Source organism: Rhyacophila brunnea, unplaced genomic scaffold (genome assembly GCF_057557595.1).
Source record: "Rhyacophila brunnea isolate RB1 unplaced genomic scaffold, BYU_Rbru_1.0 scaffold_3, whole genome shotgun sequence".
Classification (NCBI taxonomy): domain Eukaryota; kingdom Metazoa; phylum Arthropoda; class Insecta; order Trichoptera; family Rhyacophilidae; genus Rhyacophila; species Rhyacophila brunnea.
Window position 1 is genome coordinate 9374964 of NW_028232965.1, and position 21113 is coordinate 9396076.

Consider the following 21113-nt stretch of genomic DNA (forward strand, 5'->3'; position numbering starts at 1 on the left):
ATCCATGCTGTTCATTCATTATAAATGACTCAATTTTTGGAGAAATCATGCTGTGCATGATCATCTCCAGAACTTTTGCTGGTGTAGAGAGAACAGCTACCGGCCTGTAGTTTTCTACTGACGACTCTGTACCACTCTTATGAATTGGAGTCACCTTCGACATCTTCCATAATTCCGGAAAGATACCTGTCTCCATTGTAAGATTATATATATATGCAAGTGGGCCTTTGACAAAATCAACACACCCTTTTAAAAAAAATGTAGGGACGTTATCCGGTCCCAAAGAGCGCGTATTCTTAAGTTTTTTAATAAATCGAAACACGTCACCTTCATCAATTGGGAAGATGTCAACGGATTGGGCACCGCACGATCGTTTTCTTGACGTTGAGGCGACATCCAGATTCGGAATACTACTTGCGTAGACGGACCTGAAATGACCAGCAAATGCTTCTGCCATTCCATTTCCAGTCACCTCTTTGCCCTTCCAAGTCATCGAATTGGCAAATCCACCATCCTTTCTTAATGATTTTATATAATCCCAAAACGATTTAGGATTTTCGCGAATGCAATCCCTTACCGATTCCATATATGTTCGATAGGCCAGCCGAACAGCTTGTCTCACTCTCATACGATAAAGGCCAAACATTTCATAGTCATGCTGACCATGCTTAGCCTTCCAAGCTGTATGATAGTAGTGTTTGACTCTAATGTCTCTAATAATTTCCCGTGAAAACCACTTCGGATATCGTCTTCTTAATACAACATCCAGTCCGTGGAGGCCCATATAATCCTCTAAATAGTCTAAATATCGAACATGGTGAAGTAGTAGTAGTGTTCGCATATTAAAACCATCAATATTGCATATTTGTTTTGCTTTATAGTTTAAATTTCAACTATGGTATAGAGATGACGAATAACAGAAACTCGACTAGGCACACTTTGGTTCATTTTCATATGGGACAGCTTTTTGTATTTCAATCAAGCATGGTATTTCTCGATTAACGATTACTACTCTGCGATAAATCTCATTTTCACGGTACCTATTTGTAACGCAAGAGTCAAGATAAACACAATCTTTCTCGAAATGAGTTGTACGTAGGGAGCCTAGTCATCCAGTGTTAAGAATATTAGAATAATAGAAATTTCAAAGATATAAATTATTTAATACATTAAATAAGTTGGATATGCGATGTTTTGGCCTATCTTTTGGCATTGCAATATTTTATCAATCGGCTTAACTTTTGCTACCCGGAATTCTACTCTGCTACAATTTGAGATTGCTAAACCAAAGGGCGTAAGAAACTTATTGACGAATTATAGTTACCTATCGGTCTAGGATGATTCGGTGCCAGGAGAAGTGGGCGCCACGCTATCAAATGATATTTGAAAATAACACGTTCGTGATTTATCGGTATCTACCTTTAAAATACTATTTAATATTACTATTTTTATTTAAATGATTATACTATTATTTAATACTTGGTAAGAATTTAAATATGCACACGTAAATAATGATTTAATTGTGCATATGTTTAAGTTCCAACGAGAAAAGAGTTCTTTTATTTTTATATAAAGCCTCAGGCGTAATAATTTTCAAACCGCAGTCAAAAACATTATGTTAATAGCAAAATTAATTAAAACTACTAAGAAATTATAGAAACTGATCTGTATAAAATTGTAACGAACGCCCAGTTTTCCCATTCCCTTACTTATAGCCTCTTATAGGATTAGATTGTTTATAATACCATTTTTAGCATCCAAAAAGTGCATTATCAATGGTTATTTCATGATGAGGTCACAACATTTTTTGGTGGGGTAGTTATCAAAAAAATATGATGAGATCAAAAAAATTAAATTTAAAATTTCACTTTCGTCATTGTGGCTTAGCAATCAATATAAACATATTATAATATGATTGAATCTGAAAACTTATAAATGACAACGGTAACAGGTTAGAACTACGGTGATGATATTTTCTACTACCACGCTGTAAGGGTCCGTATATTTATTTCGTCATATAACATTCTCACATGCTACTTTATGAATCAGAGAGAAAGTCAAATACCCAGCTAATAAGAATATATCCGATAAAACGTATTTAGGTATACTAGACGTGTTGTTAATACAAATTATATGTTATGATATTGTTGCGTGGTTTTATACTCTTGATAATAATTAACATGACCCTTATCTGCTTCACAAAACACCCCGAAACATGACACACTATTAGCCCTGCAGTCAAGGAAAAATATATTCGACAAAATGGCTTGTTTTCTTCTTTCTTCGCATGAAATATCTCAACCACAATATATATACGGCAGGCAATTAATAGCTGACTCATAATCTTAGGAAAATATTTAGGGGATGGGTAATGGTTTTTTATTTGTCTATGCCATATTAGAAACGTCTATTTTGTAAATACGATGGCAACACAAATTATGAAAGCTATTTTTTTATTACTCGATCGTTTATTTTAAAACGTATCAAATATGGTATTACAGATTGTAGTTATATTTAACATTGTAAGCATATACGATTATATAATATTGTATATCCCACTCATTTTATATATTGCTCGACCATGCGATACGGAAAATAATATTTAACAATTTTCAATAAAATTCAACAAATAAAAAAAAATCTGGCGATTGTGGAATACGGTAGAAATGTAATATGAAAATCAGTGGATCACAAGTTTGAATGCCACCGCATGTTATATTATTCGTTTATCAATGTGTATTTCGAATCGGAGTATAGATATATTGTTTCGAGCGGCTAGCTAACATATATTTCACGTAAAAAGCGTATAGATTAAAAAGCTAGATTTTCAAAAGTTTCATTTTAGTAAAAAAAAAAAAAAAGCATGATTCGCTTGGTTTGATCATGTAGTTGTGTACTCCTCTATTATGGAATGACTTGTGGTTTGAAAACTGATAATATGTTTTAATTACCATAATCTCTAGTAGATAAGCCATCAAATTAATAACTGCCAAACTTTGCGAAGAAATACTTAAAGGAGAGCTGGTCTATTATTAAATATTTACTTACTTTACCATGTCATACTGAAATATAAAACATAGGCCAATTACTTCTCACATCAATTGTCATGTCATTAATTTTCTCTTCTAACACCACTGCGGAGTATGAAAGATTTGACTACGACGATGAAACCTGTATGACTGCTCCAGAAGGAGCCCTCAAGATTCGACGGAAACGTAGATTGTAAAAAATTGAAAGCCGAGACATGAGTTTTTATAAAATCTGCAAAGAATAAGTTCATATTCATAATAAGAGGAGAATTCCCCTTACCCGTTATTTGTTATTTTTATGGCAAGTCAAAATTAGGGTAGGTTTGTATCAAAATATTAGCACTTATTGTAACAATTACACGAAGCTGGTTTTTATTGTTGCAATAAGTGCGATATTTTAACAGCACCTATGCTAATGTTTTATAACTACTGATTTAATACATCATCATAAAATGTATAATCAGATAATGTTATTGAAAGATTACATGTAACATCGTTTAAATCGTCGCATAAATAATTCTTTTCGCGTGAAAAAATTGTCGAAATAAATTTTATTTTCGAAAGTGAAATATTCTAATCTGTCAAATATTTGCCGCTTTGGATACGTTATACCATATTAGTATTAAAACCCAAACCACGTAGTCGTTATTCCCAGAAGACTAATAAAAGCTATGCTCACAGAAAAACGACGATAAATGTGAAATATTCCGCCATTTTACGATGATATAAAGGGGCTATTAGGGGTTTTATAATATTGTTATGTATCACAACGATAATATAAAATCTTTGGTAACAAGACTGTGATATTACTGATATTAACGACTTCTCGACCGCCATATTAGAGTATAACCTAAACGCACTAAACTAATCATATAGTTACCAATTCATACATTGAAATATATTCCAGGGATTCCAATAGCAAATAGAATTTTAAATACCGAGGTTACGGGATTAGTATTTTGTCGATCCCGGGATTAGACACAAAGTCTAGTCAAAATACCCAGAAAAATCTGCAGACATCGGATAAACATTTATAAGAATTATCTGTATTGCAATGTAGACAGAATTCAGTTTTAAATACATATTTTTTTTAAATTGAAATTTTATTTAAATTAATAAATTAACGCAGTCTATAAATTGACCCTTATTACGAGTATAATGCAAGTTATATTTTACTTTTTTATTACTTTCATCCGAAGAGATTTTCATCTGTTTATTACGAAAGAATAAAAAAAATATGGAATGGTTCTCGCAGCCCAAACTTCAGAGTAGAGAGTAATTGTCTAATCATTTAAATTTCACACACTTTGTCCATATTATACGACACTATTATTAATATTATCTCAAAACTAAGTATTCTTCTTTCGACCATGTCCGATCCTATTAGGATCATATGGGCCTCCACAGAGTGGAGGTTTATATTAACAGATTCTATTTTTACGAGAAATGGATGTCAGCCACTTGCTCAACCTATTAGGTCCATACTCTGACTCATACACAAATTGAAAAACAATATGTGTACTTGCAAGATCCAGGATTCGAACCTAGGACCCTCGACTCTATAGGCCGACGTTTAAGCCACGTGGCCATCGTGGGTTTATTAAACTACATATTTTATTCATTAAGCCCAGTGACTCCTAACCTTTTTTCGTTTTGCGGAATCTCTCATTGGCTGACTCACATTAAGGTCTGGTGATAAATTATAAAACTACCGTACTAATTACTAGACAGTAACACATGTACCTAAGAAGACTGTCAACCATAAGTTGACTCAAAATCCCGCTTCATACTATTTTAGTCTCAAATATAAATTCATTATCTATTGAAAATTTTATGCTGCTATCTTAAACAGGTATATGCATAGAAAATGTTTAAAATTATTATTTAAACCTATGTAACCTTTCACAATTCCTATATAAGCGCCGCATTTTTTGTAATCACGTCATCTTCCATGAAAAGTGGTATTATTCGTATTCCTCCTGTAATCTGCCGTCCTCTTACTCCTCTTATAATATTATATTGCACTAAGCTCCACACGACATAACTGTAGGTTTTGTACACAATAACTATTTGCAAGTACCAACGTATTAAAAAACATATTACGTATATCAATCTTTAATAAAACTGAATTCATCAATTTTTACAACGTTCTTATTAGCTCGTATTCTCATTTGTCCGGTGGTTATTTGTCCGGTACAAATCTTGCAATCGATTTTTAACAAACTTCCCGACTAGCTAGACATTAAAAATTTTAAAATATATCAGAACACGATGCCAATGCATTCTTTTAATACTTTTAGCCATCTTCGAGTAGAATTGAATTCATTTTCAGTTAATTATTTTTTGTATGAAAAATTATTTCGGAAGAAATCCGTAATCCAATCCACTATTATTGATTGCTAAGTGGGTGGTCCTAGCAACTAAATTATTAATATATACGTGCGTTACTATGGAAATCAAAATGACATTTCAGTATTCTATATTTGTTTGTTTGTTTTTTATTTACTTCATATCAAGTACAAGTTTGAGCATATTGAGCATAATAATTCAACAGAAAATTTAAAAACGTTGTATATAAAAAGTTCTTTTTATCTTTTAATTATTGTCTTTTCCTTTAGCTGTTAGAATAATTCTTTTCCCTAGTAGAATTCGCCCTAGTTCAATTGTATTATATAAGTATAATCAGTGACGTCCCGTGGGGGTAGGCAGATTGAGCGTCACTTGGGGGCGGCAGTTACCCAAAGGGCGGCAAATCGACGAGAATCATTAGGTATACATAGAAAGCTACCTAAACTCTGTAATAACGGAAATATCTTTCCATTAAAAAAATCAGCTCACTGGTTGGAAACAAAATATTAATTATTAATTAGGTACTATAAAAGTTTTAACAGAACTTTATTTTTTTGTCGGGTTCGCGATGTCTAGTTTACTTCCATTGTCCTTGGACGTCACGTTCTTGGTGAACAGCAATGACACGTGCATACCTAATTTAAAATTTATCCAAATATGTTTGCCAGTCACTAGCGAGTTTTGGAAGTTATCGGGTGTATTTTTAAATGTAGGTAGATACCTGAGATAGACTGGCAATATTGTCTATTGAAGCAGGAATGGAATTTTAGTGGTATAACTATATCTTGCTAGTAATGTATCCACACAACACATTTCTTAGATATTTGAGTCATGAAAGGATGATAAAAAGCACTGTATAAAAAAAATGCCGGCATTTTGGCACTGCCTAGGGGCGGCATTTTGTCTTGGGACGTCACTGAGTATAATATTGTCTTAACTAAACCATCAACTTTCGTGTCAAGTCAAATCTTACTTTTAGCCTATTACCTAAAGGTTTCAAGGTGTACCTACCTTTAGGGTGAGAGTTTTCGAAATTTCATGAAACCCAGTTGGAAATCACTGCTCCAAGCTGAGTATACTAATTAGCAATTTGGAAATTGAGCGTGACAGAAAGACATTGAAGATTTTAGTTTTTGATAGTATAGAGTAGAAATGATATTTTTTGTTCATTGTATAAGTCACTAGGTACCATTTATATAAAACATAAAAAGAGAGAAAAGAGAAATATAATACCATCGTAATATTAACCATTCTTGGACTTAAAAAACTTGGGAAAAAGGGACTTGGAAAAAAATAATTACCTACTTATGTCTTTAATTGTCTATTAATTTGTATTTTTGTCGTTGTTCCTTAGGCGGCTGCCAAGATAGACCGGTCGGGGTGTCCCGGCATCTGTGGGCCGCAGCCCGCCCCCGCCCCCACACTGTCGTTCTCCAGCTTCAGGAATTCCTTCACCACCAATGTCAATTACCTGAAACGAAGGTGAGTTAACCAACAATTTGTTTATCTGTCCAAATATCTGGATTCCATTAACCAAACACACATTGTATTTTTCAAACGTAAGTATATGTATGTTTTTTAAACTATTTTTCATTCAGTAAATAACACAAAAGATTTAAAGATGTAGCATTTTTTATTGAACATACTTAATTTGGTACTCCTCAAAAATATATTAGAAAATAAAATAAAAACATTTTGCACCAAATGCCACTTGAACTCACGACCATCGCAATCAGGACGCAGTGATTTACCAATTATACTAACAAAATAATCATTATAATAATTTGTAATTCAATCACTCACTTTTCTCTCCACCAACCACCACGTCTCCACACCCATTATGCGAGAGTATACCGTGGCGTAAGAAACGTTTAGCGCCCTTAAAAGTTGTGCTGAGATTGTCCCAGGAGAAACTTACCAAGACCTTGGTTGGCGTGCACTGGAGTATGCGTGATTCCTACTTTGATACGAGTATAGTAAATTGCTAATAAACCATTTCTTTTATTCAACGAATAATTAACAAGATTTGAGAATGTAACATTCCATTTATTGAAAATACATAACTTGAAAACCCCTCAGATATATACCCACTAGAAAAAATCACATTTGAAAAAATTACGATGCTCGACGGGATTTGAACCCGTATATCCACTGGTATAAAACATGCTTTATGCAATATGCAAAACCGATAATCAATAATATCGCAATTTGTAGCAATATCATGTAGGTACGACCTACTACCTTAAATTATACCAATTCGGTATCAGGCTCGTAGCTTAATTGGTAAAAGCATATTGGCGTGATACCAATGGATATACGGGTTCAAATTCCATCGAGCATCGTATTTTTTTTCAATCTGAAGTGTTTTCAAGCTATGTATGTTCAATGGTATATTGCGGTAAATTCTCGACTAACAATAATTTATTCAATCACTCGATGTCCTTAGTACATATTAAATATCGCGACCATTGGCTACTTTTATAAGAAAATATCATACCAGATATTTATTTTCAATTATAAAATATGTTCCACAGAAAGGTACTGAATTTTGTTTATTTATCTACATATACGTAAAAACGTTACAACCCGGGAACCACGATATTATTAGGCAATACGTTACCGCTCAACCATCGTGGACGTATTATAATAATTAATAAACGATCATCATTAGTATTACATAATATATAACAGTTATTATTGTTTGTGTGATGTCAGACAGGAATAAAACATTTGCATAACCTTAATATGAAACAAATATTAAGACGAAAATAAAACAAACTTTCATACATTCTTTTGAGTAATAATACATAATTATATATTATACTCGTAACTAGCTGACCCGGCAAACGTTGTTCTGCCATATAAATTATTTCTAGTGAATATTTTGGTGTTAAATAAAAAATAACGAATGTATCGTAAGCGTGTGGGGATGGGATCTATGACAGAAAGAGGAATAGAGCGCTATAGACAATGACCGCCGATAAAAACAAAAAAAAACATCAACAATTCATTTTCTCAATTCAAAATGAGTAATGATGTTCATAATGAATGAATTACCTGTGGCAGGATCTCGTTGTTTAATGTTTATGCAATATCCGTCTTGTCCCTTCCAGAAAATTAGCAGATATTGGAGAGCGTCATATGAACGCTGTGTGTCAGCAATGAACTCCAGATTATTGTTTCTTCTTCGAATCACGATTTCTCGCGTCGATGTGCGGTCGCCAACCATGATTCCAGCAATGTCGTCAACAACAGTCGCATTGAATCGACGTTAGTGCTATCCAGCTGGTGTTTTATCCGGATTGATGACAATAGCGTGATTGTCACTTTGCAATTCGTGCATGTGTGCTTTGAAGAATTTCAATAATTCATTGAGCTTATTCAACAGGGCGTCCAGTTCGCCGACGATGTGCCTGGCATTAGGCGAATTGAGGCTATTGTAGCCGCATCGTGCATCCACATGATTGATGTCCTCACCGCCGCGCCCATGAAGTAGATTTGTAAAAATGTATGTGGTTCGTTTGGCATTGGCAGCAATGAGCCTACTTTGTGGTATACTTGGCCTTTGATTTTGAACGTAGAATAGAATTGTTGACCATTTGCCGCAGTATTGTGAACTATTTCTGTTGCTCCGGACGAAGTCATTTGGAAGCATGAATTGAATGTGCGAATGGACTTCAGGAACAGGTTTGAATCTGGAACCATGCCGATGAGCAAGCCGTTCAATGGTTCTGGTGGTATCTCAATTTCTGGTAGTTGCACTTTTCCTGATGCGCAACACATCCCGGCTGACTCATGTTTGAATTTGAGCGCATGACAATGGGGCATTCTTTGTCCATAGCACCAATCAGCACTTTTGGATGAGCGAAATATTCAATATCTGGCTCGTACTCGAATGCGCGACGAAGGAACGAAGCGGATGCAAATGTTCGATGTACTTGTTGGCGTTGTCGGTCATTTGCTCTGCGTGTGTTAACTACGAACCGGCGCGCTTGGCTCCGTTCCAATTGTCGTTGTTGATTTCGTTCAGCTCGTGCCTCTTGTGATTGAGATGAACGCAATTGCGACATGCGTACACGCACGTTTTTGTTATCTTGTTGGATTTGTTCGTCTGTTCTTTCTGCTCTACTATTTCGCATATTTGTTGCTTTATTTGTTCGACGGCCCAAATGGCCTCCCTTGCGTCTTGCTGGCATTGTGTACTGTAATACACGCACATAAAAATAGATAAATTAAAATAAATCGTACAAAATTTTGCACGCACTGCGTTGTGATTGATATGGCGAATGAAATGTCAAAATGACGCGACGTTTCTCTTGAATTCTTCTCAGACGTAGCGTCATCTGTCATTCAACAACATAAATAATTTCGTTATGTTTGAAATACGAACGACGGTTAAAATTGTTCATACAAAAATAATGAAATCGCGTTTAAAAAATGGGAGGGTGGGAGTAGGAGGGTGAAAATTTTGGGTTATAGGTATTTTTTTATGCCAAATAATAAAAAAAATACAAAAAAAAAATTGTCAAAAAATAAAAAGAAATTTTTTTCTGGATAGAGATACCCTAATCACCTAGCGGTATGAAATATACTTGTTGACCTATTCTCACACCTAACAAATATACATAAAACAATTCATAAAAATCGGTCGAGCCATTTCGGAGGAGTTCGACCACAAACATCGTGACACGAGATTTTTATATATATAGAGATATAGAGATATTGGGTATATTTTCATTGAGAAAGCGAGGAAGTAAAAGAAGAATGTTTTCATTAAAATAATTAATATGCTTCGTAGCAATATACTCAGGTAATCACAACGGTACCTACTATATGATTTCCGTGCTTTAATATATATATATATATATATATATATATATTGTATGTTATTATCAATCACTCAAAATTAAGTACTCGGTTATAATGGGTTTCTCAGGTAAACAAAAAGTCGTTTGTTACGCATAATGTTTTGTATTAAATTAACGTTGAATATTATATAATATATAACTATGTATATTATGTTACTCACATATTATAAGGAAGTTATATTGAAAAATTTCTGATGTTACAATTTCAAAGAAAATGCGAACGTGTAAAATGAAAAAAATCTTTTAGCGAGATGTAGGTACACATAAATAATATTGTACAGACTTTTATATTTTCCGAAAATATTTTCTGAAAACCAGCTTTCATAATATTATATCATGAAATGTTAAAGAAAATAAAGCATATTTATTATCCATTTTTAATATAACGAGTATTATTTTGAAGTTGCTTTGATGATCAAATTTATTATAATAGTTAAGGGGGGACATGCTCGTCGAAGGTCAAAATTGAGTTTTTATTGTATATTCAAACCATGATCCTGGACACTCCTTAAACGTTGTAGATGATCTATTTATATACTTTTGAAGCTTTATTATCCTTTATAGTTATTTTAAACATTTGATGACTGCATGAAGTATTTTTGTTACATAAAATAGTATTCTTTTAAACCTCTCGCTCTAATGTTTTAGAATATAGTCATATTTCGGTACATAACTGTGCAGTGGTGTTAAGATTTTTTACATTTATTAATTTTTAAACGCATTTATAAAACCATTAGCATAATTTATTACGAGATAATTTTTGTAAAATATTCACGATAAAAAATTATATTGATAATCTCTGTGATCCCAAATTTGACAAGAATTAGGCATTTTATTATTCAAAAAATCGGCAAGATTAACACATTTCAAGATGATTCTAAAGATATTTATTATAAGCTATGTCTTTGACCATTCAAGTGTGATAAACATCTTATGAATAATGATTGCTTTATAATAATTATTGACCTAAGAATAAGGTAGTGTTTTTTTGAAATACGCCATTTCTTTTGTCATTCCCCAGTGGTTAAGCTACAACATACGGCCGTAGCCATAAATTGACAAACTATAATTGAAGTAAAGAGTAAAATGATATTGACGCGCGTGTTTGAACATGTACCGTTTAAAAAAAAATAAAAAAAAAATCGGTTAGGTACATGTTCAAACACGCGCGTTAACATAATTTTACTTCCTACTTTAATTATAGTTTGTCATTTTATGGCTACGGCCATATGTTGTAGCTTAACCACTAGGGAATGACAAAAGAAATGGCGTATTTCAAAAAAACACTACCTTATTCTTAGGTCAATAATTATTATAAAGCAATCATTATTCATAAGATTTTTATCACACTTGAATGGTCAAAGACATAGCATATAATAAATATCTTTAGAATTATCTTCAAATTTGTTAATCTTGCCGATTTTTTGAATAATAAAATGCCTAATTCTTGTCAAATTTGGGATCACAGAGATTATCAAAATAATTTTTTATCGTGAATATTTTACAAAAATTATCTCGTAATAAATTATACTAATGGTTTTATAAATGCGTTTAAAAATTAATAAATGTAAAAAATCTTAACACCACTGCACAGTTATGTACCGAAATATGACTATATTCTAAAACATTAGAGCGAGAGGTTTAAAAGAATACTATTTTATGTAACAAAAATACTTCATGCAGTCATCAAATGTTTAAAATAACTATAAAGGATAATAAAGCTTCAAAATTATATAAATAGATTATCTACAACGTTTAAGGAGTGTCCAGGATCATGGTTTGAAAATACAATAAAAACTCAATTTTGACCTTCGACGAGCATGTCCCCCCTTAATATACTTTATCAAAAAAATACATTTTTGAAAGAAATATTTTTAAACTGCTGCTTTTAAGCTCTGTTAGAAATTTATATCTCTTAAATTATAAGTTCTTAATGTTTTTAACTAAAATTTTGTATTTTTAAGGAAAGCGTTAAATTTTAATCCTTTGTTAAAATAGTTACATACTTAAATCTCAGTTCATAGCCTTCAAAACCAAAAACCACACTTTACAGGCCGCTAAAACCACTAAAACCGCCAACCTAGGCGTTTACTTGTTTATAACAGAATTAATTTAATAATTTACATCTAAAACTTTCCCAGCTTACAAACAGGCCATGTCGTCAATTATTTATCATCTCGGCAAAGTTTTTTAAAGTTTCTTTTGATAGATCAATTTTTTGATTTATGCTTTTTTAGTAACAGCCTGTCTAAAATCCATTACGTTAGTTATAATTTGTGGGAAAAGTGTTTTCCTCGAAGACAGATATTTCCAAAAGAATCTCAAAATAACTACACAGAAAAAAAACTTTAAAATCAAGTAACATGGAGTGGATTTATTCATCACAATCTTATACAGAGTATTATACAAAGTAAGTTCCTTGTATAAAATATTATATATTTTACGTTTTTTTACAACGTTTGTACAACGTTTTTATTAGCTTGTATTCTTTTTTGTCCGGTGGTTGTTTGTCCAGTAAAAATCTTGCAATCGATTTTTAACCAACTTCCCGACTAGCTAGACATTTGAAACTTTTAGAATATATCAGAACACGATGCCAATGCATTCTTTTAATTCTTTTAGCCATCTTTAAGCAGGATTGAATTCATTTTCAATTAATTCTATGTTGTATGGAAAGTTATTTCAGAAAAATCCATAAAAAGTAAGACTATTATTGGTTGCTAAGGGGGTGGTCCTAGCAACTAAATTATTAATATATACGTGCGTTACTATGTAAATCAAAATGAAATGTTAAAATGACATTTCAGTATTCTATATTTGTTTGTTTGTTTGTTTTATATTTACTTCATATCAAGTACAAGTACGAGCATAATAATTCAACAGAAAATTTAAAAACGTTGTATGTAAAAAGTTCTTTTTATTTTGTAATTATTTATTTTTATTTTTGGTTAAAACCAAATTTCGTTTGTCAACGCTTGCATACTGTTGTAGGTACTGCTTTGTGGTAGAAAGTCATGATACCGAGGACTACGCCGAATAATCGTTTACTAAGTGTCGTGAATAGAATATGCTCATGACGGATAATTAATGTGCTGTGGTATAATTTACAAAGTACTAGGAAATATGAAAATGTACCGTGCATCCATTCATCAGATCGAATGTGAAGAAGGGACGTTGGTCCTAGCTCGGCCACGTATTACAAACGCCTCAAAAGATTCTCAAACTAACCTGCAAATCCTTTATATCACTACACCATGTAAGGCCTTTTAATATCATCCTCAGGAGTCAGGATGTATGATGTAAATTCACATGAGAAATTACAAGGAGATTGGTATGCAACAGGGTTTATTCGTAGCGTTACGTCATATCCATTATGCTACGACCGAGGAACAGACATTTTAGATATTCCGATCTAAGACCATTCCACTTTGTGATTTTTAATCAATACATGCAATTGAACATAGTAATCTTCAATCAACGAGGTTTAAAAAGATGAATGTTTAGCATAACGTGTAGGGATCAGTAAATAAAAGTGGTATATAGTGCAACAATATCCGGAAGTGGAGATGATCAGGCCACATTGCTGGTCAAATCACGTCATACAGTAGTACCCGAATGATATTAATTTATCTAAAGAATGACCAATAGCCTACTGGAATGATAAGACTGTAGTGTCTAATAAGTGCGGAAACATAACGCTTTGGAAATTTTGATACAAATTACTGTTTTTTATTGCACGTCAAGCACAAATTATTGGTCAATTTCATTCAAAAACATAACTGAATACTTCATTAATTTATTACTTGTTTAATAAAAATAAACTAGGTGTTGTTGTTTATTCTGCTACCACTTGATTCATTTTAATATTTATAATGTACATTTGAATTAAATAAATGTAATATTCATGAAATATGAACTATAATGTAAGGTACCTAAACTGACAAAGTTCAGCTGATGAACGTGGCAACGAAAAACTAGGGACCCAGAAAGAGTGAATTGAGTGAAGGGAAGCTTTCATCCAAAAATGGATTGGATCGGCTATGTGTGATGATAAATAATAATAAAACAAACTGATAATCAGATTTTTAATTTTCTAAAAATAATATAAGAGTACCATTGATTCGGTATGAATAAAAGGCTGATATGGTACAATGTGTCATATAAAATACATTTTTGAAATTCTGGCTGTTTATATTATATATATATATATATATAAATTGATTAAAATAAATATTTTAGTCGACCATTTTAATCTTCACTGTTATTGTAGCCATAACTCGAGATGTACGTAACATTGTTTATCATTTTAAAAGCTTCTACGTCAACCCAGTATAAGGTTTCGAATTTAATATAATGGTTTTCTCTGAAAATATTTACCTTCTAATTTGTTTTATGTTTTTTTATTCACAGTGAAGTCTTATTGTTCGTAGTTACCTAAGCATTTTAAGTTAACGCTTTAGAGACCTTAATGAAAAATGTTAAGTTTTATTATTTTTTTATTATAATATCAAGCTTAAAGCTCATTTTATAAGAAGCTTTAAACATTCAAATACGCATAAAATTTATAGCGTTATATGTGTATTTAATTAATTATTAAATGAATAATACACAATGTTTTGGAATGAGTCAAAGTTAAACACACATAATTTGGAACAACATTCAATTAAATTTTGGCTTGAACATGCATCGCAGTCCGCTCGGTGTGCTTTACCGACCAAGTTACGGATACAATCACTAATCATGTCGAAATTTCATGAAAAAAATGCATCTGAGGTATTATTTCAATATTGTTGACTATTTTTTGTAAGTTTTTTTTAATGCATTAACAATATTACCTTCGATTCATAGACTACATCGTAATCATCACCAATTATAACGCAATTTAAAATAACACCAATGATTAATATTGTTATGAGATTGTGGTGTGATTTGTAATTGTATCATTAGTTTCTTTTATTATTAGCTTAATTTCTGTTATATTATTAATTATTCAACTCCAAAGTCGCGGCTCTCGTGGTGCAGTGCGTAAGGCGCTTGCCTTCCACCCGAGAGTTCTTGGGTTCGATTCCTGGTCAGGACACAAAATATTTATCTGTTTGTCTCAAAGCCTGGGTGTTTGTGATTGTTCAAAATTACTAACAACCACCTTGTACGAAAAAGCAAGGACATGGTTATTAATAATTTAAAAAAAAAAAAACTCCAAAGTCATCGGTTTCACTCCCATTCGGTATTAATATTCGTTTTAGGTTTTTGAGGCTGTTCAAATATGTTCAATAAATAATGTATCATGCTTAAATCTTATTTATTATTCATTAAGTAACGACAAATATAAAAATTCATAATATATTATAATATATTCGTCTGAATTTATAATGCCTATCTTACGTTTCTTTAGAAAATTGAAACTTAAAAAACTGTTCTCGTTATGCAAATGTCTTGTTTAGGTAAATTTTGTCCGTAGGTTCAGTTCTGGGGACTTATCCTCAGAATGCGAAGAGGGAGAAGTAGACCCTTACATTGGGCAGAAGCCTCCATCAGCCACCACAAGCCAGCCAACACAGCGTCAATCTTCCGTTTCTCAACCTCCAGGTATTTTTCGATCAGAATGTTGTATTATCATGTAATAAATTCAGTGTCTTATGCCAAAGCACCTACAATAAATACACTTTATTTATTGAAAATATGTAAAAACTTATTTTCGTAGTATTTGATACAAATTAAATTAGTATAAAACATACGTACTATAAATACAGTTGACATCTGTGCAAATTGTCATGTGTTTGTTAACGTTGTATATCATAAATAATAATATAAAAACCTGTTATGATATTTTTGTAATTCAATGATATTATAAACTATAATATGTTAAACATATTTTTTCTAACAAACAAACTTATTAACACCTCAAAACCATACCTATATTAAAAATATGTTGAAAAACCTTTCTGCCGAATGGAAATTTACAAGCAGATTTGGATAGCAAAATCCAAAACCATTGCAATCCGAATGCTATTCTTTATCAACTAAGTAATCGTCTCGATCATTAATCACGCCGTAATTTCTTAATATGATATGTTGACTCTTTTTTATTATTGGTATGGATTCCATTGGTATCTGACGAGTTCCATCTATCTTCGACCTCTCATTATGTATGTTAATTAAAATGTTTTTTTCTATACGATTTAACACAAAATTTATTAGTAAGATATGCTGTCGCTTCAGTCCAATCAGGTTAATAGCCGACTATACAACAATCCTTCATGAATCTCTGTACCAAATCAGTATCTCTCTGTATCAATTTTAATATACATTCATTTCCTCTGTGCGATTTCCCAAGGGTCTAATAACTCACATGCATAATGGAGTTTGTTCATAATTTTACAGAGAGATCTACCTATTTATTTTGTATTTAAAAATGTGTATTAGGTTTATATCTGAGTCTTCTTTAACTTTAAATAATAATTATCTTGGCATTATATACATAAAATGGTTACATATAAGTTGTACGTATGCAGTTCATCGTGGGACACTTATTCGTGCGCCGCAGTACGTGAAACATGAGTTCGTATAACATTTTATCAAATGACGAGTTCTTCGTTGAACATTTCACCGTGGAATAAATTTGTCAAATGTGTGGAAACAAAATGCGGCGATATTTTGCAAATAGTACTGTTCCAATTATATTACCCCTAACCTAACCTAACCTAACCTAACATAGCAAAGACATTTCCACATGTTGTAGCATACGTACAAATATACTCCACGGTGAAATGTTCAACGAAGATCTCGTCATTTGATTAAATGAACTCGTGTATCACGTACTACGGCGCATGAATAAGTGTCCTGCGGTGAACTGTTTACGTACAAGTTTCCGGATACGACATAAAATAGGGCGTTATAATAATTTTAATTAATTAATTAAAATTAATTAACCGATGAACTCAGAGTTATTACGGATTCGCCACTTTTAATTATTGTATTCTTATTCTCTATTATCTTAGTATTCTTGATAGAATTTTATTTTCGAATACTTGAATAGCCTTTTCTTATTTATCATGAGGCTCTACCTCGCACAACCAAATATTGTTAATAATTTCACCATCTCGTTGTACACCCACAATTCTGGATAACATTTTGGATCGCAATAGACTTGTCTGAATGAAGAAGGATGACGTATTTCTACTATTCACTCCACTGGCGAGTTCCATATTTGTCTCGTTATATTCAGAGAACGTGATTTACATACAATCATACGTAGAGCATAAAAATGAAACCTCACAAATAGAGAAAAAATAATAGATCATTTATTTTTAATTGAAACACAATATTTAATATCATCCAACACCCCTGAAATTCAATACATTCCTTTATCTACCATTGGTTTTGTACATGTAAATAGATAATTTTCCAAAACTGAATAATAAATGGTAAATAAAAAAAAATGTTATAAAGTATAAAATAACTTTTATTATTCAAAGTCAGATAACACAATTCCATTTTATGTTTGAAACAAATGAATACCTACAAAAAAAAAGGTAATATTGGTTTTAATTATTCTGGATGTTTGAATAATGCACACGTAAATTTCGTAAAATATCTTCCATTGTTGAAATCATTGATTCGTCATATCAAATGGATATCATATAATTAATGTGCGCAGTCGATGACGTACTAATTATGGTGACTATAATTTAGTGTTACCATATAAAAATATGTTTCACGAGGCCTGCGGATTAATTTAAAATCACTGATCATGCAACCTTAAAATTATTTGTCTCCGTTAAGAAAACGGAAAACCCCAACAAGGGATCATTTAACCATAGACTAGACATGTAATTTCAATTATATATAGGTATAATATGAGGCACCAAGGCCAAACGGCCTTTTATCCTCGTCATCTGTAGTACTCGCGTTTGTATACCTATCAACGTCGTGGGTCTGAAGAAAAAAAATGAAAAATAAAGGGAACCAAATGGCCTTTTTTTGTCTCCTACTGTAGGGAAAAAATATAGACTAAGAAGACTTTAAGAACAGTATTGCTTGTGGTCTCAAAAATTTGGTAAAGATGGCTGGATCGTAATTGTTAAGATCGTTGATCGACTGGTTTGGGAAGTCTGCTGTCATGGAGCTGTAGAATTTTTTAGAGAGTTTCAAGACGTGATCGTAAATGGTTTGTACGTTCAAGTCTCTACACAAAGATATGTCTAACTAATGCAGGGATTTCATTGACGAGCCAAAAGTCCGTGATCAACAAATAAGTCGTCCGATTTGTCTATACTCTGCCACTGACCAACGGACGATCAACGAATGAGTAAAAAAGTAGAGCCAAATATTTACTAAAAAGCTAGACCAACTATCAAATCAGTTGTGATAGTTAAATAAATTGTTGTATCTTCCGATAATCCTGAAATAGTGTATTGTTTACGTAAATAAATATAGGAATGAAAACAACACATATTTTGCGTTGTTTTTTAGGAATCTTATAAATTAAAATAAAAAGATAATTTCTAAATTTCTTCGTGTTCTGTTTAAATTAATCACCTCATCAATAAAAATATTGAAACTTTTTTTGGTCTGAATAATTGTGTATGGATGTCAGTTCGAACTAAAGTAGTGGTTAATGTACGAATATTAATAACTTGGCTACTAAAATATCTAACATGTTTGTAATCCAACAAATCTGGTAAGCAGGCTTAAAGTCCGCGGATATGGGGTGCTACGCGCGGTATATAGACTGACGATTTTAAATCTTCTGAATTGCATCGCAATATAGCAGAAGCATATACAAGCCTAATTAATGACATTGGGTGGTATTACTAAGTGTGAATTAATTAGCCACAATTCCTCTGCACCGCGCTACAATGTGATACTTTTTAAAAAGTTGATGCTTTTGAAAGTAGAATTTCCCACAAAAAAAAATCCTGTGAGTTCATTCTTTTTGGACACCATTAATAAGTTGGTTTTCTCAATATTTACCTATAGCTATAGATTTAAAATAACATTATTGTAAGATGAAGTGAGCAATAAAATAACATTGGACTTGGGTAAATGTGACTAAAACAATGTTTGAAAACTAATGTTGATATACGACGTGGGTAGAAATTTCGCACTCCAGGAGTCACTTCTAATTTTCTCCAAGCAATGATTGCGGTTCACTGTATAACATTATTTTAATTACATCATAATATTTTAAACTACAAATGCATTATTACAAAAAAAAATGTGTTAAATATAAATTTATGTCAGAATCATGACATTTTATTAAATTCTCAATGGAGACTTGTACATCATAAAGTAAAATAAATTAAGTTTCATTTACGCCCTTGAGCGGACCATATTAATATATGTGTTAGCCATTTTCCAATGCATTTGGACATTGTTCTCCAAAAATACATACACTTTGTTATGCTCAGTAGCGGGATCGAACCGCGACTCAACTGCATGTGTGGCTTCTCTGGTAACTAGGCCACCATGATTGCAAAACTGCATTATGTCCACTCAAATTTTATGTATCCTAAGAAGATCATACGGGCCCCACGGGGTGTAGGTTCTAATAATAGATTTTTTTTTACGAAAAATGGATATAAGCCACTTGCTCAACCTATTAGGTATAGACCAAACTACTCGGTCTAAACACGCAGTGTTAAACGATATGTGAATTTCCCAGGCCCGAAATTCGAACCCGAGATACACGGGGCAAACACTACTACTGTTCCACCGCAGGTGCAAATAATTTACTAGATTACGACTAAAGTACATTCATAATTTGCCAAAAAAATAAGTTTAATCATCAGCAGCTTTATAAAGCTAGGTTATTTTCATTAGTCTAAAAACTGAAACGAGCTTTTAAATTCGAGTAACGTTAAAAAAGAAAAATAAAGAATTTTCCTGATAATTCGGCGTAACTCATTTTTAACTATGTTACTTGGCTAATTCACACAGCAACTACAATATTTTTTTATAATATTTCCAGCAAAAACACGTTTAAAAGAAATAAATCCCTTCTCATAGTTCACACGGATATTAGCTAATTATTTTTCAGCTAGGGTGGTATTTCCAATTGTTATAGGTAAATTGTTTAATTTTAAAAATGATGTTAATTTATTTTACCTCATAATTTCTTGATGGTCACCGGTAGACCACGATCAATGTCTTGCCTAGGTCTGCCATTATTCACATAAATTCAAAGTGATTATAACTAATTGTAATTAATTGTCAAGAGTAGTAGTTGGGCTTAAACATGATGTAATGGTAAGTGTGTATATATGTACTTAATTAAAACTGAAATATACTTTCGAATAATCTATCCATAGGGGGTTGAATTATAAAATGTATATCGCTGACATATTTTCATTACGCATTGTAGATTTAAAAAATCGTAGCTTTATTATTAATAATACAATAAACGATAACATATTTTCTTGTTCCTAGACGTTATCTAAAGCTTACTGATTCTCGTTAACCTAGAATGGAATTCAGATAACTCGATTCAAAGTAATAACTATGTAGCTACCTCTGTTGGGAATAAAAGTACTAAAGTTATTCACATGGCATCAGTGCTGTTTTATTGACCCCCGAGATCAAACTTAACTCGATGTGTTAAGCTTTTTTTTCTACGTTTCCTCTCTACTCTTATAAATAAGTATTACGTAAGCTTTTAGTGATGTCGAGTATGTCAGATATGAGTTGAAAATACTTTATCTTATGGAAGCGTTATAACATCATTATTACACTGGGGTCGGACGTTTTATGTTTCTACGACATTTAATTAAAATCATAATCAGCAATAAACTTGACGTTTAATATAAGTTTGATGTGAAGCTTTAATAACTACACATCTTTTTCTTCTTTGTTGTTCCCTCGTGGC

At 32.1% G+C, this 21113-nt stretch overlaps 1 protein-coding gene across 1 annotated transcript in view; it reads left to right on the top strand.

The window, feature by feature from the left end:
• Positions 1-1935: 1935 nt before the first annotated feature.
• Syn (synapsin) overlaps positions 1936-21113 on the top strand; it is a 239066-nt gene continuing 219888 nt past the window's right edge. Inside the window, exons 1-3 of the mRNA XM_085952486.1 lie at positions 1936-1944; positions 6733-6860; positions 15708-15835. Coding sequence (XP_085808612.1) covers positions 1936-1944; positions 6733-6860; positions 15708-15835 — 265 coding nt within the window. The remainder of the gene's footprint in view (positions 1945-6732; positions 6861-15707; positions 15836-21113) is intronic.